The sequence below is a fragment of the Geotrypetes seraphini genome, chromosome 14, assembly GCF_902459505.1.
Source record: "Geotrypetes seraphini chromosome 14, aGeoSer1.1, whole genome shotgun sequence".
Classification (NCBI taxonomy): domain Eukaryota; kingdom Metazoa; phylum Chordata; class Amphibia; order Gymnophiona; family Dermophiidae; genus Geotrypetes; species Geotrypetes seraphini.
The window spans coordinates 471878-492580 of NC_047097.1; the positions used below are offsets into that span (position 1 = coordinate 471878).

Sequence of the window (20703 nt, forward strand, 5' to 3'; positions counted from 1 at the left end):
ACACACTTCAAATTGTGTTTTTTCCTTGTAACCACAGGTTGCTGAGAAGACTTTTATTTTTTTTATGTACATCACTTAGATATTAAGTGGGATATCAAATTTTTAATAAATCTGAAACTTGAAGACAGGGAAAATTTGAGTCTTTCTCTTAAACCTTCCTGGCTTTCTTTCACCATTATTGAAACCTCTCTACTGGGACTCCCTAAATATCCTATTTCAAAATAGTATCCTCCAAGGATAACACCTAGACATCATGCTAGGCGGTGTATCCAAATAAATAATAAACTTGAAATAATAAATAATAATAAACTCACACCGAACCATCTGCTCCTGTCGGCTTTCCCCCGCATCTCATCCTGGAAAAGGGCCTAAGCAACAATTAAAGAAATAACTAAAGACACACAGGGACCAAACCCAACTGGAAAAAGTAAACGATCAGACAAAGGTACAAAACATTTAATTTTTAGAGAAAGAAAAATGGTGACAATGTGCATTACTTATATTTTTGCAGCTTTTGTGTCAGACTGACCGCGGGGCAGGGGGACACAAAAACAAAAGTTGGCTCAGGGTGCTGCAGCCTCTTGAACCAGCACGGGACACAACAAATAACCACAGCTGCACACCAGAAGAAATGCTGTTCCTTCCACTTACCAGTGCTGTTTTGGAAGCTAGTCTCTTTTACAGTTCTCAGTAAAGCTTGTTCTAGCATGGTAAGTGAATGTATCTTCTTGTGCATACAAATTAAGTATGTATTTTAGAAAGGATCTCCTGGTTCTCTAAGGCAGGAAGTTCAGGATCGGTAGGTGCACTATCTGAATCTGAAATAGCATGCTATCTCAAGCATTCATTTCCTTTCACTCATGGCCTAAGCAAAGCTAATGTACATATTATCTATGGTTTACAAAGACCCTGTCTGATTAACTCTCACAAGAGTAGAGCGGTAAAGTCTCAGTCTCTTCCAATTGTACACATTTCCACAGAATACCAACCCTGGAGGAGCTCACATTTCTGGCAGTCCTCGTTTTTTCTACAGGCAATGATAAAGGCCCAAGGACCCTGGAGGACATCACATTTCCTGTTGCTCCCTACATTGGTCTCCCTTTGCAACAGGAGACCCTTCATGCAAGTAGATCAAGAGAAAATAGTGTAGCAAGCTGATTCTTCATCCAGTCAAATGGCGGTCCATCTTTCCATCTCCTATGAATAACTTCAGTAGATTCAGTCTCTAACCCAGTCAAGAAAAGTAGAAAAAGGCCATTCAAAGCTTCTGCCAACACAAGTATTGGTTATTTGTTCGTTTTTCGAAATGGTTCATGAAGAATATCAAAAAGTCTCTTAGCCTGTGAAAAAATTAATTATATAAGTAAGTAAGAGGAAACATGACAGATACACCAAGAAAAATAAAACAAGGATAGATAGAAATAATGCATGAGAGGAAGGGAGAATAAGGAAAGAAACAAAATTTGCAAAGAGAAAAAGGATTGTGTCAACTGAGAAAATGAGATAATATGAGCAAAATACACAGAAAACCACAGAACAACCAGCAATGGCCTCTTCTCACTTTCTGTGGGCCGAGTCCAGGACAGAGAGACAGATCCTCCCGGGATGCCTTTGTGAGGTCAGCCAGAGACTGAAAAAATAAAAGCAATAAACAATGCACCTTTCAGTATAATCAATATCTGAACAGACATTGCTCTCATGGCATTAATGGACTAAGAGAAAATGCTTGGGAACCATCTTCCCAGGAACACACAGCAAGGACTGGAACAAACCAGAGAACTCCCAGTATACAGTATTTAATTTTTTAAAATAAATATATCATCTCTTTACATTTATATAAAAACTAGTTTTTTAGCCCGTTACATTAACGGGTGCTAGAATAGATGTGTAGACTTAGGCATTTTTTTCTTTCTCCCTGGCCCCATCTGTCTGTCTTGCTTCCTTTCTGTCTCTCCCCCATGTCCAGCAGCACCCCTTCCCTGCTCTCCCTTCCTTTTACCACCAATCACACCCCTCCCCCCCAAGGAAAGCAAGATTGCTCCCTGGGCCCCTTCCCCAGCACCCCCCCACTCTGTCCTTTACCTAAATCAATGCACAATAGTTAACAGCTTCCCCAGCACACATCCTTCACCCAAAACAAAATGCAAGTATTTTTTCCTGCCCAGCAAGTTTTAAAAAAAACAACAAACAACCTTTTCTTCAATGTCGGTGCCTTCGGCAGCAACCGTTGAATGCGCATGCTATTAACACGTAGGTGTTCCAGCTGTAAGGGTGTTTTGCTCGTTCAGTGTTTTTCAACCTTTTTTGGGCAAAGGCACACTTGTTTCATGAAAAATATCACGAGGCACACCACCATTAGAAAATGTTAAAAAATTTAACTCTGTGTCTATATTGACTATATATAAAGTAATTCTCTTGAATAGGAATCAAATAAACACAAAGAAAGTATTTTATAATTACTTTATTATGAAATATTAAGTAAACAGAATAGTGAAAAATTATAAAATACTTTATTCAGTGCGAAACCTGGGCCTGTTTGGCTGAACACAAAGCTGATATTCTGGCTGGAATCGAAGAAAGACACACACGTAGCTCTTTGTCAACAGCCGTTCCCTTCACCGCCCCGTCACCGCCATCCCATTCACCGCCCCGTCACCGTCCCCGCTGCATCCATATAAGCCTTAGTACTGTAATATTTAGCTTATTCCTTTCTTATAAATCAAAGTTCCTGCTGCTGAACTAGAGAAAGAGATGTTCAGCTGGCAGGGCTTTGTTTATAAATTTTTATCAACACAACTAATATACTATTTTATCCTAAAGCAAAAAATAAATAAATAAATATAATTTTTTTTTCTACCTATGTTGTCTGGTTTCTTCTCATTCAATTCCTTCCATCCACTGTGTGTCTTCTCTCTACGTCTTCCATTTGCTGTTACTGTGCCTCTCCCTTCACCCCCCCCCCCCCAATTGGTCTAGCACCCATCTTCTTCCCTCCGCTCCCCCATAGTCTGGCATCTGTCTTCTTCCCACTCTGTCTTCCACATTTCCCTTCGGGGTCTGTTCCTCTCCACCCTCCTTCAATGTCTGTCCTATTCCTTTCCACCGCCACCCTTCCCTCCCTCCTTTACCATCTGTTCCTTTCTACTACCCTTCAGCTCCTCTCACGTGGCTTATCTACCTTCCTCCCTCTTATTTTCATGGCACGTTACAATGTAATTTATGCAAGCCACTGGAGCCTGCGAGCTCGGTCCATGTCCCATCCCCACAAACCATCTCGCTTCTGTGCTCCTATTTTCTCCATTTCTAATATCTCCCCTATGTATCTGTCATTGCCCCCCCCCCCCCGTGTCCATATACCATCCCCATGGCATGTCCCCTTTATGTCTCTGTCCCTATGCCCCTTGCACATAATTTCCCCTCTTTCTGTTACCTTCCTGTGTCCAGATTTCCCCTATCTTCCTCTTCCATACCAGTGTGTCTCTTCTTTTCAACCCCATCTAGCTTTTTTCCCTCTTTCTTCCCCCCCCCCTGCTTCTAGCATCTGGCTCACCTGCCTATCCTTCCCTTTCTTTCCTGCTGTGGGTTTTTCTTTCCGTCTTCATCCCCTTGGCCCAGAATCCTTTTCCCTTTCACTCCCTCCTTCCAATTTGAGCCGGGAACACGAGCGATCGCACGGTCCCCGCAGCCACCACTCGCCTGCCCAATCGATCCTACTGTTTAGCCAGCTCTCTCCCTTCGCCTCACCTTAGTTTGTAGGTTTTGTTTTTCGGCGACATGCACGCTTTCCCAAAGAGCCGCGCACGCGCGGCTGCTCAGTGTTCAATCTTCTGCTCTGCTGCAACTTCCTGTTTCCGGTTGCGTCAGAGCAGAAGATCGAAACTGAACAGCAGCGGGGACCGGGGGAGTCTCATGGGAGTGCGTGCGGGACCCGGCCTGAGGCCTAATCAGTGTCTGCACCGTACGGCACACCAGGCAACATCTCGCGGCACACTAGTGTGCCGCGGAACAGCGGTTGAAAAACACTGCGTTAGAGTACTGCAAGATATTTGAATTAAGTGAGAGCGGGTATGTGGTGCAGTAGCGGTATTTCCCTCCCCCTCCACTTCGTCCCTTACCGGATTTTTTTTTTTTTTGTGTAAAAGTGCCCAGCGGCTTCTCTCAGGATTCCCTGCCTGCCTCCCTTAGTCCCTTGCCGCCCTCTTCCCGCGGTCCCGACAAACGTCCTTACTCCAGCAGGGGCCGCAGCACTCTAAACACGCTGCTTCACGGCCTTCGGGCACAGCAAATCAGGGCAGTAGCAGGCCGCGAAGCAGCGTGTTTAGAGTGCTGCGGCCCTTGCTGGAGTAAGGACGTTTGTCGGGACCGCGGGGCGGGAATAGAAGAGGAACGGCGGCAAAGGACTAAGGAAGCCGAAGGTAGGGTCGGATGAGAGGCTGAACGGGGGTTCGGGTGTGCCGGGGAGAGGAGCGAAGACGCCGCCGCCGACTGGCCAGAGAGAGAGAGATTCACGCGCATGCGCACTCCTACCTGAGGTGCCCTACAGCTCACGGAAAACCGGCGCACGCAGGTGGGAGTGCGCATGCGCGGCTAGAGCTTTATTATATTAGATAAGAAGTGGAGTTTTGCCAAGCAACTATATATCCAACAGCTCAAAACCCCAGTCCTTTTTCTATTTCATGTCACTGAAAGGAAAGGAGTTTCCCATCTCTGCTCGGTAGAATCATCTGATGTAACAAACATTGAAAGGAGGAGACCAAGGAAGAGGTGCAAATTGAGTCTTACCCCAAAGGTAGAGATGAGAGTCAGGGAATCTGTCTTATTCACAGATTTAATGGTTGTCAAACAGTCACTCATCTGCAGACAGAAACGAGAGATATAAAACTGATATACCACTGCATTTCACATGGTCTAATTCTTTTTTTTTTTTAATTTAAATCATTTTTATTAAATTTTCAACAGCATAATATCAAATAAAAATAATAAATTAATTAACTAATTTAATAACAACTAATTCCTTCTATACATCTTCCCATTTTCATCCCCCCCTGGGATGCAAAAAAAACAAACAAACCCACATATAATAATTAATATTTTTTCAAGACCAATCTATTAAAATACTACTACATGTTTTACAAGTTAATGTATTTAAAAAAAAGGTTGCCAAATTGTGAGTAACACCTGTCTTTTCCTAGTGTCCCATTCAGAAATAGACATACTTTCCATTATTAAAAGAGGTAACTATTATAATGCCATTTGGTGTTCCACATACTACTAACTCTAGAAAAAAACTACATTCCAAAATTGGTTTACCCAAGGACAAATCCAAAACATATGGGAAAAAGTGGCTTTATAATAACCACACTTGGGACAAGAACCTTCAGATACAAATGATCCATGATAAGCATGCCAAGGCGCTATATATATATATGACAAATACATTTATATCCAATTTCAAAATATGAAATATCAGGTAATAATTTATATAACAATTTAAAAAATTATGTATATTTGAACCTTGTAATTTGATCTGCATTTCCACATTCTATGTCTGTGCAATCTTATCATAATCTAAAGATAGAGAAAATTCTAAAAGAGTGTCTGAAGTATCTTAATGATACTATTAATTGAGCTCCTAGCCAATATATTTCTGATAAAAGTTCATATATTTTTAGAAGCAGTGTTGATGTTGTCAAAGATTTCACATAATATCTATGGAAAAATTATGTTCTTACCTGTTAATTTTCTTTCCTTTAGATGCAGCAGATGAATCCAGAGATCAATGGGATAGTACACATCTACCAGCAGGTGGAGATAGAGAAACTGATTGACAGGTGGTCCTATTGGCTGGCACTCCTCCTGTATCTCCTTCTGTAGCTCCTTGCCCAAGCATCCGTAACCATCAATAGGCATAGCATGCAAAAAACTTCTTTCCCATAACAAATCTCAAAAGGTAATAATACCGAATACAACCATCAATAATAACAAACTGCGAAAGTTGCAAAGAAAAAACCGACAGACAATATCCAGAAAGGGTGGGGCTCTGGATTCATCTGCTGCGTCTAAAGGAAAGAAAATTAACAGGTAAGAACATAATTTTTCCTTCCTTAGCAACAGCAGCAGATGAATCCAGAGACCAATGGGATGTAGCAAAGACATCCTCAATTTGGGTGGGAAGCAAACACTGGCTCCGCAACAACCGAAGCATGAAACGCAGCCTCCGCAAGCGCCCCCACATCCAACCGATAAGACCGAGATAAAGTATTCGTGGAAGATCAAGTAGCTACTTGACAAAACCCCTGGACCGAGTCCAAGAAGTAGTCATCGCTCTGGCAGAATGACAAAAAAAAAAAAAACATCCGCCAATCGCTTCCCTGCCATCAAGTAAACGGAAAGAATGTCCATCTGGACCTTATGAGCGAAGGAGACATTGGCCACTGCCCATCTGTTTTTGTTTTGTTTTATTTTAGTGTTCGTAGTTGCGACCCTTGAAGAATACAAAGAGGTGATCTAAACGACTAAAAGACATGAGAAACCAAAAGAGTGCAGAGAATGCAACGCCCCTTTAAGAAATGCAGTGAAGAAAAGCTCGCCTCCCTATATCCCCTTCTCAGGAAGAAGAAAGAAAAAGTGAGAGCGGCATAAAATAAATGAGGACCCCACCCTAGAAAGAAAGGGTGGCACTGTCCGAACTGATACCTCAGAATTTGGAACTCAGAAATATGAATCCCCGCCATACACGGCCGGCAACTCAGAAAACCGCCGCGCCGAAGCCAAGGTCACAAGAAACCCCGTGCACAAAGGCCCAGCCTTAGAGGCTCAAAAGACCAGAGTGAAGCGGAACCTTCTGTAACTGCGAATAAGTACCTTAAGACTACACTCCGGACAGGGCTGCTTAAGAGGCAGATGAATATACTTTGCTCCTGTAAGGAATTGCACCTCATGAAACCAAGAAGTAAGCGAAGAGCAAGATACCAAGCTCATGTAACAAGCCAAGATTTCCATTTGAAGCTGAAGGGAAGCGAACACTAAGCCCTTGGCAGTACGCCTCAGCCAAAAAAGAAAGAACATAAAACATAGAAGCCTGGAAGAGTACCAATGTTGCAAAGTATCCCAGAAATGTAAAGCTCCCAAACAGTAGCACAAGCCACAGTGGTAGCACCTGGAGAAGAAAATAAATAATCCGCTTCGTATACCCCTTACAAGACACCCAGGACATTTCAAAAGCGAGGTCACAATACTAAAGTAGTACGAATATCCATGTCGATCAGACCCTAGGTGAGGAAATCCAGAGATACCATGAATCTCATCAGAATGAAGGGAATCTTCGGGATCCTAGTCAGCATGGATTCACCAAGGGTAGGTCCTGCCAATCCAATCTCATCAGCTTCTTTGACTAGGTAACAAGAAAGTTGGACTTGTTAGAGTCTTTGGACGTCGTGTACCTGGACTTCAGTAAAGCTTTTGACAGTGTCCCACACCGCAGGCTGCTAAGCAAGATGGAATCGATGTGGTTAGGAGAGACACTAACTGCATGGGTCAATGATTGGCTGAGTGGCAGACTTCAGAGGGTGGTGGTTAATGGTACCCTCTCTATAACATCGGAGGTGACCAGTGGAGTGCCGCAGGGCTCGGTCCTGGGTCCCCTTTTCAACATATTCATAGGGGATCTGACTCAAGGGCTTCAAGGTAAAATAACACTATTCGCCGATGACGCCAAACTATGTAATATAGTAAGTGAATGCAGTTTACAGAATTATATGGCGCAGGACCTGCTTACATTGGAAAGTTGGTCCTCAACCTGGCAGCTAGGCTTCAATGCTAAGAAATGTAAGGTCATGCACCTGGGAAGCGGAAATCCATGTAGGACGTACTTCTTGAACGGAGAAACTTTAACTAGGACTTCAGCAGAACGAGATTTAGGAGTAATCATCAGTGCAGACATGAAAACTGCCAATCAAGTGGAGAAGGCTTCATCTAAGGCAAGGCAGATATTGGGTTGTATTAATAGAAGTTTCGTCAGCTGAAAGCCTGAAGTCATAATGCCGTTGTACAGGGCCATGGTGAGACCTCATCTGGAGTACTGTGTGCAATTCTGAAGGCCACATTACAGTAAAAATGTGCGCAGAATTGAATCGGTTCAGCGGACGGCCACCAGGATGATCTCGGGGCTCAAGGCTCTCTCGTACGAAGAGAGACTGAACAAATTGCAGCTCTACACTCTCGAGGAACGTAGGGAGAGGGGAGACATGATTGAAACATTTAAGTACCTCACGGGACGTGTCGAAGTGGAAGATGATATTTTCTTTTTCAAGGGACCCTCGGCCACAAGAGGGCACCCGCTCAAACTCAGGGGTGGAAAATTTCATGGCGACACCAGAAAGTATTTCTTCACAGAGAGAGTGGTTGATCATTGGAACAAGCTTCCAGTGCAGGTGATTGAGGCAGACAGCGTGCCAGATTTTAAGAATAAATTGGATATCCATGTGGGATCCCGAGGGTCAAGATAAGGAAATTGGGTCATTAGGGCATAGACACGGGGTGGTTTTCTAATAAAAACGAAGCTTGCAGATGCTAAAAATAACTTTTAAAAAAGATGGCCGCTGCAGGTGCTACCATTGATATGTGAGGTGTGTTAGCCATGAAACCTATCTCCAATGTTATTTTCTATTAAAACACTTTACTATAACTGTTTGCAATAGAGCCTGGCTAGCAGACAAAAGGTGGTTGAAGGAGGCTAGCCCAAATACTTTAAAGAAATAAAAGTTATTATTGGAAGGAATCACTGATAAATATCTAGTTTGCATCAAGGCTGGTACTAAACAGAGATTTAACAGTTTTAAAAAGTTAGACTAAGCTGTTTGCACAGGTTCAGATTTAGACAAAGTTTGACCTTTTTTTTTTTTAGAAATTCACAGCAACAGATAATCAAAAATCTAAAAATAGCATTGAAAAATTAGCCAACTACAAAAATGAGAGAGACAATACAGTAGTCTCCTGATATTCGGGGGGGGGGGGTTCCGTTCCAGGAACCCCTGCGAATATAAAAAAAACACGAATACGGTTTTTCGCCTGGGGAGGCAGGAGAGGGCAGCTGGAGAGGCAGGAGAAGCAGTTGGAGTGTTGGCAAGTGCTCCAACCGCCTCTTCCTGTACGCAGCTCCTGATTGGTATAGCCCGACTTTAGTACAGGAAAAGGTGGTCAGAGAATACCGCGAATGGGTGAAACCACAAACTGCGGGGGAGCACTGTATTTCATTTAGCTCAAACAGTGAGGTCACAGAAAAAAGCAAAGGGCTTTCAGTGTTATAAGCACACCTCTGCTTACCAGACAAAAGGTTGGGGAGGAGACTAGCACAAATACTTTAACTGAGGCACTAAGGCTGGAAGTAAATAGTTTTGAAAAGTTCGTCTAACCTGTGTGCTCAGGTATGACTCACCTGAGACAGGAAACCTTGCTCCACTTTCTCCTTTAAGACATCAGCTGGTTTCTGCTCATAGGATTTATATGTCTCTAGATATCGTCCAGCTTCCTCAGGACTGAGAATAAAAACATATTTTTCAAACTTCTGCAATTAATTCCTACTTTCTCAGACTGATATATAGGCTCTGTAACTTTTATATTATGTGGCAATCCTTGCTGTTCACCTTTCCCTCCCCCCAAAAAAAGACTGGGGAGTGGGCAGGGGAAAGGAACTACGATCTTAGATCAGGGTGATGGCATATGCTCAGGTTTCTCTGAGTCAGCACACAGCTCCAGCAGATGACTTATGAACATAATGATTGCCATAACGGGTACAAAAATAAGTTTTAAATAAATATGGATTTTGGAGTATCATCCTGAGGTCAGCATGCAATACCAAAGCTTCTTTGTCTCGTCCTAGGCCTCACCTCCATGCCAGGATAAGCGTGCAGTCTGCCAGAATACAGATCTTCGCCAGTTCCTTCAGTGCGAAATGGGGGTCTTTCTATCAATAGAGAGAATCAGCATCAGTTACTTTTATGCTATGCTCCCATTGTTCACAAGCACAGGAAAATACATGCCCATAACAAATAGGAACACTTATCAGCCCAGCCCAAACCAAACACCCCTGACAGCTAAGAATTAAATTCATTTGTTTGGTAGCACCTAAGTGCAAAATCGCAGCAGCCAATTGGCCCCAGTTTGCAAGACTGGCTTAAAAGATTGAAAGCAGTATGTGATTTGGAGCAATTGACTGACTGACATCAGGGTTATTAAGACCTACATGAGGAACAGACTCGCCTAAATAAACTTCTATTGAAGGGAAGGGATGGGGGGAAGAGTGATGAATTCAGGAACAGATGATCACTGAGGGCTAGTCGTTAAGACAAAGCAGGTCACTGTGGGCAGATTTCTAAACAGCAATCGATGTTCCAATGACTGCCCATGCAAATGAATTTTGCAGAGGGCAGTTGTAATCCCATCCGAAAACTCACTTAGAAACCGGCTTTCACACATGCGCAGAACTGTTTGGGGAAGCCTGAACAGCTATTGGGGCGCTTCTTTTAAAAAAAAATGGCACAGATGTTGTGCGTGTGTTGTTACACATGCACAATAACTGCTCCCTTTTCAAAAATAGCAAGTCCAGCTGCAGCTCTTACTATGGTTCTACTTTTTTTTATGGAGCAGATATTGTTTGTGTGTTACACACACACACAAACCCCATCTGTGCCCATAGAAAAAAAATGGAAAAACAGACAGACCTGTCAGTTTTTTCGGGTCAGCATTAGCGATCCAATTATGGCATGCAATGTTAGGCCATCGATCAGATGGCTCGTTTTAATACTAACAACCTCATTTTAATAGTAATGAGGTCGTTTGCATGCCAGAATAGGAGAACGTATGACCACATGGAAAAGACACAGTGAGCCATTTTCAATAACGGGTCAGCAAATTAGCGACCATTGATTGGTCTGTGCAGTGTATCACAAACTGTATGCCGCGAGGCATCAGCGCCAGCTGAATGCTCACAGGCCATGCCTCTCGCAATGAGGCACGCGCTGGCACCTCTCCTCCAGAACCCCCATCGGTTCTGCATCCCCAACCCTATATGTCGTGTCTTCCTGTCCAAGTTAGATTGTAAGCTCTTCCGATCAGGGACTGCCTATAAATGTCAAAATGTAAAGAACTATATAAGTGATAAGTAGTAGTAGTAGTAGTGGTAATTGGAGGCTCAGGGCCAAAGCTGTGCAAGCACATGACATCATCATGTCAACGTCCATGCATTTCTGGATGGCCCAGCGTTTAATGTGCCACAACTTCAAAAAGTTTGCAGCACACTGGTGAATGGGGGAAACAATTAGGGGTGGGGATTTTTCTGTGACTTTTACTGTCACTGGGAGCAATGCCAAATTTGCTTTTGTGGTTGGCTTGGTTTATACCTGGAGACATTGTATTCAACAGCTGTCTATAATTGGTTATTTGTATTTTAAAACATGTTTAATAAAAATTGATTGATAAAGAAAAAGCTCCACAACTCCCAATCAGGCTTTAGACCATCATTCAGCCAGAAACTGTAATCACTTCCTTCTCAAATGACATGTATGAAATACTGAGTAAAGGTCTAAAAGCACTAGTAGTACAACTGGACCTCAGCAGTGCATTTGACCTAGTGCTCAGACTCATTTGGATTATGGGAAATGTCCTCCGATGATTCCAAGGCGTCTAAAAATATCACGAGAGATCTTATCCAACAAATGTGGTGTTCCTCAAGTTCCCCTCTATCACCCTTTCTAGTCAACATCTATTTCTCCTCCCTGGGAGATCATCTAAAAAAAGCTTAAATGCTACCCACTATAGCTATGCCAATGACATTACTATTGTCCTCCCTGGCACCTGCCTAACACCCGCAGAGATTCAAAGAATAGACTCAGTCTTATCCACCACAGAAAGGTTGATGTCACAGTTCAAGTTAAAACTAAACACTGAAAAAACAAAATTCTTTCTCGTCACCTCTACCTTGCACATCCTAACTCTGAGAGTAAATACCTTTCCCATCACCCTGATAGTCATCTATGATTACTCAAGTGAACCAAGTTGTATGCAAAGGCTTCAGAATGCTTTAGAAACTTCTTTGAACTGGCACCTTTCCAATTTCTAGTCCAATCACTAGTGTGAAGCCTCCTGGACTACTCCAACATTTCATACCTAACAGGACAATGCAGGCATTTCCAGAAACTAAGTATCATCCAAAACACCGTGGCACGACAAATCTTTAACTTGAAAAAAATCGGACCACTTAACTCTATTCAACCTTCCGCTACAACCAGCGGCAGCAAGAGGCTACTAGGCTCCATGCGAGGTGCACACCTCAAACAGATGGTATTAGAACCCGCCAGGGATCAGGCAATCCTGGACCTGTTACTCACCAACGGAGACAGTGTCACAGAGGTATTGGTGGGAGAAACTGGCCTCCAGTGACCACAACATAGTTCAAGTTCAAGTTCACGTTTATTTGATTAATCGCCTATATAAGAAATTCTAAGCGATGTACAGTTAAAACAAATTAAGGGGAGACTGACTATCTAATTATTAAGAAGTTAAAAAACGTAGAACAAAATTGTTAACAACTTATATAAAAAAGAAACAAGTTTAAATAAAAACATATATCTCATTAAAAGCAATTAAAACAATAGTAACCTGCAATTTAGGGATAACATTAGGGATAGTGTGGTTCCACCTCAAGAAAGGAACCACTAGATCAAATACATCGACTAAGGTCCTAAATTTTAAAGGAACTAACTTTCAGGGCATGGGGGACTATGTCTACAAAGCGCTGCAAAACCAAAGCACAACGGACAGTGTAGAGCAGGGGTGCCCACACTTTATGGGCTTGCGAGCTACTTTTATAATGACTAAGTCACAATGATCTACCAACAATAAAATTAAAAAAAAAACACAAAGCACACTGAAAGGCAGAGAAAATGTTAATTATTCATATTCTGGGTTTTTTCAAAGAGGTCACGGCAGATGACTCTATGCAATGTCACCTCAGTAACAAAATACAAAAATAGACAAATACACCCCCTCCCTTTTTACTAAACCACAATAGTAGGTTTTAGCACAGGGAGTTACGCTGAATGCCTTGTGCTGCTCTCAATGCTCATAGGCTCCCTGCGCTAAAAAACGATATTGCGGTTTAGTAAAAGGGAGCCATAGTGCAAAATATAGACAGAAGATATAAATTCTCAAAACAGACACATTTTGATCACTAAATTGAAAATAAAATCATTTTTCCTACCTTTGCTGTTTGGTGATTTCATGAGTCTCTGGTTGCACTTTCTTCTTCTGACTGTGCATCCAATCTTTCTTCCTTTCTTTCAGCCTCCTGTATGTTTCCTCTCCTCCAGACCTCATTCTCTCCCCCAACTTTTTCTTTCTGTCTCCCTGTTCCCCCTTCTTTCTGTCTCCCTGTCTGCCTCCTATCTTTCTTTCTCCGGGCCCTCCCCCAAGCCACTCGGTTTGCTGCCACCGCCATCGGGGAACAGCCCCCAAGCCACCGCCGTCCCAAGCTTTCCCTGCAGAAGCGTCGCGCTGACCAGCATTCTGCTCCCTGACGTCAATTCTGACATAGGAGAGGAAGTTCCGGGCCAACAAGGCATTTCTCCTCATTCCATCCAGCCTGAGCCCCATCTCTCCTTGATCCAGCATTTCCCTTCTGTGTCTGTCAGAATTACCATTCCACCTATTTTCCAGCATCACCCTTCTTTGTGTCCATCTCACCTATATCCCTATCTCACCACTTTTTCAGAATCTTCATTTGTCTCTGTCCTTGTCTTTACCCTATGTTCACCATTTGCCCTTTCAAAGTCTTTATCTCTCCCCCCCCCCACTTTTTCAGCATTACTTATATGTCTCTATTTCACCTCCTCTTCATGTCCCCTCTGTATCTCTATCCTTATTCAGTAGGTCCTGCTTACTCTTTCTCTTCTTTGTGTCACTATCTCCATTTTCAGCTTTCCCCCCTTTTCCTTTGTTAATGCACCCTGTAGCCAGAATCTTTCCACCCTCCCTCCACACCGGCCCAGCCCAGTATGAAATATTTCCTTTTGTTTCCCTCCCCTCTCTCTTTCTCTCTCTCTTCTGCTCCCTCACCCACGAGTCCTGCATCTGGCCCTCTCCCTTCTACCTGCACCTGGCAAAACCCCCCTGCTCCGTGGCTCTCTTAAACAACTCGTCAGCAGCGGTGATCAAGACAAGCTGCCGACATCGAGGCCTTCCCTCTACGAGTCCCGCCTTTGTGGAAAAAGGAAGTTGACAAGCGGGACTCGCAGAGGGTAGGCCCCGACGTCAGAAGTTTGTGTCGATCGCTGCTGCTGAGTTGCCAAAGAGAGCCGCGGAGCAGGGGGTGTGGCCGGAAGCAGGTAGAAGGGAGAGGGCTGCTGGAAGAGGTAGAAGTTCCGGAGTATGACACCGACCCGGGCCAGGATGATTTCTTTTTCAGGCTGTTGCTGCTGCCGCCACCACGCGCCCCCCCCCCCCCCCCCGAAATGACAAAAGCAGCCTAATGCCCGGCGTCGGCGTCTTTGACGTCGGGGAGAGGAAGGCTGATAGGCCCGGTAGATCGGGACGGCAACACGAGTCTATCACAGAGCCCGGGATGGGCTCTGCGATCGACTCACGTTGCCTTCCTGAGCTACCGGTCGATTGTGATCGACGCGTTGGGCACCCCTGGTGTAGAGGTACTATGGTCGGCTCTGAAATCTACCCTGCAAGAAGCCACCAACATATACATAAAAACCATGAGCAAACAACACAGAAAAAATAGACCACAGTGGTTCTCTGCAGAGATCTCAGAACTAGTAAAGCAAAAGAAAAAAGCTTTCGGAACCTACAAACAATCACAACGACCAGAAGCTAAAGAAACCTATCTGGTGAAATCTAGAAAAGTTAAAATAACAGTCAGAGAGGCTAAACTCCGGATGGAAGAAAACATAGCTAGGCAAATTAAGAAAGGGGGAGAAATCCTTTTTTAAATACGTTAGCGACAAGAAGAAAAACACAAGCGGTATTGGGCACCTAAAGAAACCTAACGGTAACTTTACAGACTCAGACGCAGACAAAGCAGAACTACTCAATAACTACTTCTGCTCAGTCTTCACCTGCGAAGTGCCAGGATCCAGACCTCAGCTACAAACAAAGTGGAGCTCAGAGGACCCATTCCGAGATATGGAATTTACCGCGAACAACGTCTAACACAAGCTATCAAAACTAAAAGTAAACAAAGCTATGGGCCCGGATAATCTACATCCTAGAGTACTTTGAGAATTGAGAGATGTCCTGGCAGAACCGTTAGCTGAGCTCTTCAATCTTTCCCTAAACAAGGGAAAAGTTCCCTTGGACTGGAAAACTGCTAATGATATCCCGCTCCACAAAAAGCCATGCAGGTCAGAGGCTGAAAATTATAGACCGGTGAGTTTCACATCAATAGTGAGTAAACTCATGGAAACATTGATTAAAAACAGATTGGGCACGATTCTGGATGACAAAAGATTAAGGGATCCCCACCAGCATGGCTTTACGAAGGGAAGGTCTTGTCAATCCAACCTGATAAGCTTCTTTGACTGGGTAACAAAAAAACTGAAAGAGAAAAGATATGCATTCTTATATGTATTTTACAGAAGACTCTGCTTTTTGACCATTATTAGTAATCTTTTGTAAACCGCGTAGAACTAATGGTTACGCGGTCAACAAGCACAATGTTATGTTATGTGGTAGAGCTTCTTGCAAAATACTGGAGGAAATATGAACATCCCAATCTGGACACACCATTCCCCACACAGAACTCCTATGCAAAATAGGAAAGCAAAGATCATAAGGCACTTACCACATCCACCTGCACCAGCAGGACCCGCAGAGCATATGACTGGCCAAGATTCTTCAGTCGCTCATGGATATAGTTTGGATTAAGGTTATGATATCGGAGACTGTTCATGCAAGAAAAAAAAGGCAAGTCATACCTGGCACCCTGCATCTCGCTGGCAATTATATCCAAAAATATCCAGTCCAAGCATGCATTGCCATTGTCCCTACAGAGCCCTAGCTCTCAGCAAGAAATAATATATTAAAGATGTAAACTAAGAAATTATTTCAAGAAAATGACCTGAATATAAAAATTATAATTTTGATACAAGTTAATTTTATATGGAATTTTGGTTTCAACTATAGTTAAGAAGTTTCAGATTCAGGTAGCCATAGTGACTAGAAACTGCAAGCTCTTGCAGAGAGAATTTCAACAAACTTTCACCCACACGTTACTGCTACAAGTCTGACGCCAGGTAAAACCAGACCTGATTTTCCTCAGTTTACGAAAACAACTCTGTTCTGAAAAGCATGTTCACACCTGGGTAAAAGGCCAAATTTACAAATCTATCATTTGACTGGTTGTAGCACTGTCCTCAAGATAACATAACATATCACATCTATTTGTATACTGGAAAACCTTGCAGTTCTATGCGGTTTAACAAACTAAGACTGAACAATCTCAGTGATTATTAAGTCAGTTCTCCAAGAATTTTGCAAATAAACTAGATTTTAACAATTTTCTAAAATGCATATAAGATGAAGAGAGATAATAGTCTACGAAACTCTGTATCCCAACTGGCTGCTTGGTAAGAGTAATCTTTGTAAAAATCTCTTATATGAACAACTACGAGCAGAAGGGAAAACAAATAATGCAGTGGCTCACAATGAGCAATTGGGATTGATGAATGTCCCTTGGACTACGGCAGGGACCAGCACACGGCAACAATATAGGCCTTGACGTGCTTCCCCAAATGGGAAGAAGACCCTGCACTGGTGGGCTTACCATCTAATATAATAAAATGATAGGCCGCGCATGCGCACTAAAAAAAACGTGTTCCCTGGTCCGTCACGAAAATACGAGTGCGCATGCGCGCCTACAACGTCACCACAGCCTGCTCTCTGTCTCCACCTCGCGCCGCTGCAGGCCCCACACTCGCAACTCACACATCCGCTGCAGCCTAGCAACTCCGACCACAACCTTCCACCCTCAACCGCCTATGCCGGCTCAGGCTGGCGCGCTGAGGAGTCGGAATGCAGACCCGGAAGAGCGAAGGAAGCCTCACACTGAGCAACTGTATTTACACTGTGCATCGAGCCTCTGCCACGGTCCCGGGTTCCTCTCAGCCCACCCTTCTCGCAGTCTGGCAGGCTACCTTAGTCCTTTGCCGCCGCCGCCACCCCCTTCCCTTCCCTTCCCGCGGTCGACAAACCTCTTGCCTCCAGCAGTCGCCGCAGCACTGTAAACACGCTGCTTCGCGGCCTCTACTGCCTTCATTTGCTCTTCCGTTTCTCTGATGACATCATCAGGGACACGGAAGAGCAAATCGGGGCGGTAGAGGCCGCGAAGCAGCGTGTTTACAGTGCTGCGGCGGCTGCTGGAGGCAAGAGGTTTGTCGACCGCGGGAAGGGAAGGGGGTGGCGGTGGCGGCAAGGGACTAGGGGAGCTGGCCAGACCGCGAGAAGACAAAATCGCGTGGGCCACGAAGAGACAGGGAGGAACTGGGAAGAAGGAAGAGGGAAAGGGGCCTGCTTTGGGGTAAGGGTGTGCTTGGAGGCACACAGCTTTGCTTGGGGGGGAGACAGAAGGGGGACCACAGAGAGACAGGGAGGAACTGGAGCGGGAGAGGGAAAGGGGCCTGCTTTGGGGAAGGGCTGTGCTTGGAGGCAGACAGCTTTGCTTGGGGGGGGAGACAGAAGGGGGGCCACGGAGACACAGTCAGGGAGGAACTGGAGGGCCAGAGGGAAAGGGGTCTGCTTTGGGGGAGGGGTGTGCTGGGAGGTAGATAGCTTTGCTTGGGGGGGGAGAAAAAATGGGGGGTCACGGAGAGACAGTCAGGGAGGAATTGGAGGGGTAGAGGGAAAGGGGTCTGCTTTGGGGGAGGGGTGTGCTGGGAGGTAGATAGCTTTGCTTGGGGGGGGAGAAAAAATGGGGGGTCACGGAGAGACAGTCAGGGAGGAATTGGAGGGGTAGAGGGAAAGGGGTCTGCTTTGGGGGGGAGGGGTATGCTGGGAGGCAGACAGCTTTGCTTGGGAGAGGAGACAGAAGGGGGACCACGGAGACACTGTCAGGGAGGAATTGGAGGGGTAGAGGGAAAGGGGGCTGCTTTCTAGCACCCGTTAATGTAACGGGCTTAAAGACTAGTAAAATATAATAGTCAGAATGGCAAAACATGTAAGCTTTCCAAAATAGAATTTATTTCTCATTCAGGCTTGGCTGAGAATCAAAGCAAACTGTATTCTTGTGGACAACCAACAATAAAGAAAAGCAAAGTTTCTTCTGCCAACCTGGTCTGGCCAAACTCAAAGTCCTCAATCAATGTCCCAGGTAAATTCAAATCATTTCCAAACACCCATAAAAAATACTATCACTCAGTTCTTAATCCAAAAGGTGTTTCAATTCTCCAACCTCCCAGTGCAACAGGAGAGAGATTGGTGGATCTGCCAAAAATAGACCCTCAAATCCCACCTCAATGATGTCGGGCAAATCCAGCCCCCAATCTCTGTCTCTCCTTAGTACAATAGAGAAAATAAACTTTTTAGGCAAACACAGTTCTTAAGTCTGCTTAACTTCCAGCAGTGCTTCTGCCTGCCACATCCAGAAAAAAGGTTAAACTTTCCCCAACAAGTTCTCAACCGCCACAGCTGAATCCCCAGTCTCAAACTTTGCAAGAGGCAAACCAAACCTTGGCAAAGGCAACAAAGCAGTTTGAACAAACTTCCATTGCTTCAGACAGTGTTTGTTCAGGTAAATAGTCTCCTGCAAGCTCACCTGCATTTCAATCTCCTCCTGCATCTGAGGTTTCCAGGCATCCAAATCTTTCAGAGCTGCAGGGCCACCCCCGGCCCTGCGCGGGGATGGCCACTGCTTAGCTCTGACAGCCTTTCTACCTGTTTAGCTGGCAATTTCAAAATGGTGGAACTTAAAGGGGCAGAGCCCTGTTTTATCTGGCTATGCTTTGTGTGTAATGAAGGCAGTGTTCTGTGCACCAAGTTTTGAATGGGCTCAGCATGGTTGCTGGATTCAAGGTTATGCAAGTCAGAGACACATTGATCAGCCTTAACTAGCTTGATAGGAGTGTTCTTAGTCCGCAACCGCCTTCAGCTCTTACTCCTCCAGCACCAGACACACGCACAAGCTGTACTGCCTCCAATGGTTACCTTACATTCTATGTTTTTATATAGGGGTGAAAAAGCCTGAGGGGTCCATCTCTGTCAATTTTAAGCAAAATTGAGGTGTTTTGAGGCTCTGGTAAAAAAAAGATTGTTTAAAATCCAAAATTGCCACTGCCAAGAAAATTGTGCCAAAAATGGTGCGTCATGTGTCAAAACTGCAGGCTTTGTTTTGCAGGGACCCTTTTCCTTCATATTTTGGAGACAAGGGCTTCCTTTAGGACGATTCCTTCCTTCTTGCCGAAGGTAATTTTGGCTTTCCATGTCAATCAGGAAGTGTGTTTGCCTGGCTTTCGACTGACAGGTTCCAAGTCACAGAACCGCCTGTTAAAGAAACTGGATGTGTGCAGAGTTATTTGGAGGTCACCGAGTTTTATGTCTCTGACCATTGGTTTGTGCTGACTCATTCAATTAAGCGGGGTACTCCCACTTCAAGGTCACAATTTCCAGATGGATCCATAGGGTCATTTCGTCAGCTTACAGTCTTGCTGGGAAACAGTCTCCTTCCTGTTTCCATCAAGGTGCATTCTACTAGAAGTGTGGCTTCTTCGTGGGCTGAAGCTAGAGCTGTCTCCCCAGAGGAGATTTGCAGAGAGACTATGTAGTCTTCTCTTCATATGTTTGCCAAGTTCTATCAAGTGGATGTGGCGGCAAGACAGGACTCTGCCTTTGTATCCTCGGTTTTATGGGTCGGTGCAGCAAATCTGCCCTAGCTTTTTTGGGGGAGCTACTTTTGTACGTCCCTACTGTCTAGAATGTCTCACCTATAGAACTGGAAAAGGAGATTATGTACTTACCTTGGTAAGCTCTTTTCCAATAGACAGGCAAGACATTCTAGACTCCCGTCCTATCTTTACTACTACTACTACTAATCATCACTTATATAGCGCTGATAGTCCCTTCTCAGAAGAGCTTACAATCTAACTTGGACAGACAGACATGACATATAGGATTGGGGATGCAGAGCCCAAAGTTAAAGAAGTTAGGAGTTGAAAGCACTCTCAAAGAGGCGGGCTTTTAACTGGACCTTGAACACTGTCAGAGACGGAGTCCACTGTAGGGATTCGGGTAGCTTGTTCCAAACATAAGGCATAGCAAGGCAGAAGAGACGGAGTCTGGAGTTGGCAGTTGAAGAGAAGGGCACAGACAGGAGGAACTTTCCAGCTGAGCGGAGCTCACAGGGGGGATTATAGGAGGAGATAAGTAAAGAGAGATAGTGACGGGAAGCCAATGAAGTGACTTTAAGAGAAGGGTAACGAGTATAGCAGCTCTCCCAGAATATAAGTCATGCAGCCAAATTCTGGACGGATTGGACGGGAGTGAGATGGCTAAGCGAAAGGCCTGAGAGTAGAGAGTAGTCTAAGCGCGAGGTGATGATGCACCTGCTTACAGTTTTCAGACTGTTTATGTTTCTCCAAGCTGATTTTTGGATGCCTGTCAGCCCTTAGGGGCTGAAAATAATTTGTTTGTGTGTCCTCATCGACTTACAAC

The 20703-nt window shown here is 44.5% G+C and overlaps 1 protein-coding gene across 1 annotated transcript in view; it reads right to left on the reverse strand.

Moving 5' to 3' along the window:
- Positions 1 to 440: 440 nt before the first annotated feature.
- The window catches only part of ERCC1 (ERCC excision repair 1, endonuclease non-catalytic subunit), a 72409-nt gene continuing 52146 nt past the window's right edge, over positions 441 to 20703 (reverse strand). The window contains exons 5-10 of the mRNA XM_033919496.1: positions 15845 to 15944; positions 9888 to 9964; positions 9437 to 9536; positions 4783 to 4854; positions 1562 to 1630; positions 441 to 1340 (exon numbers count right to left, since the gene is read on the reverse strand). Coding sequence (XP_033775387.1) covers positions 1287 to 1340; positions 1562 to 1630; positions 4783 to 4854; positions 9437 to 9536; positions 9888 to 9964; positions 15845 to 15944 — 472 coding nt within the window. The 3' untranslated portion in view covers positions 441 to 1286. The remainder of the gene's footprint in view (positions 1341 to 1561; positions 1631 to 4782; positions 4855 to 9436; positions 9537 to 9887; positions 9965 to 15844; positions 15945 to 20703) is intronic.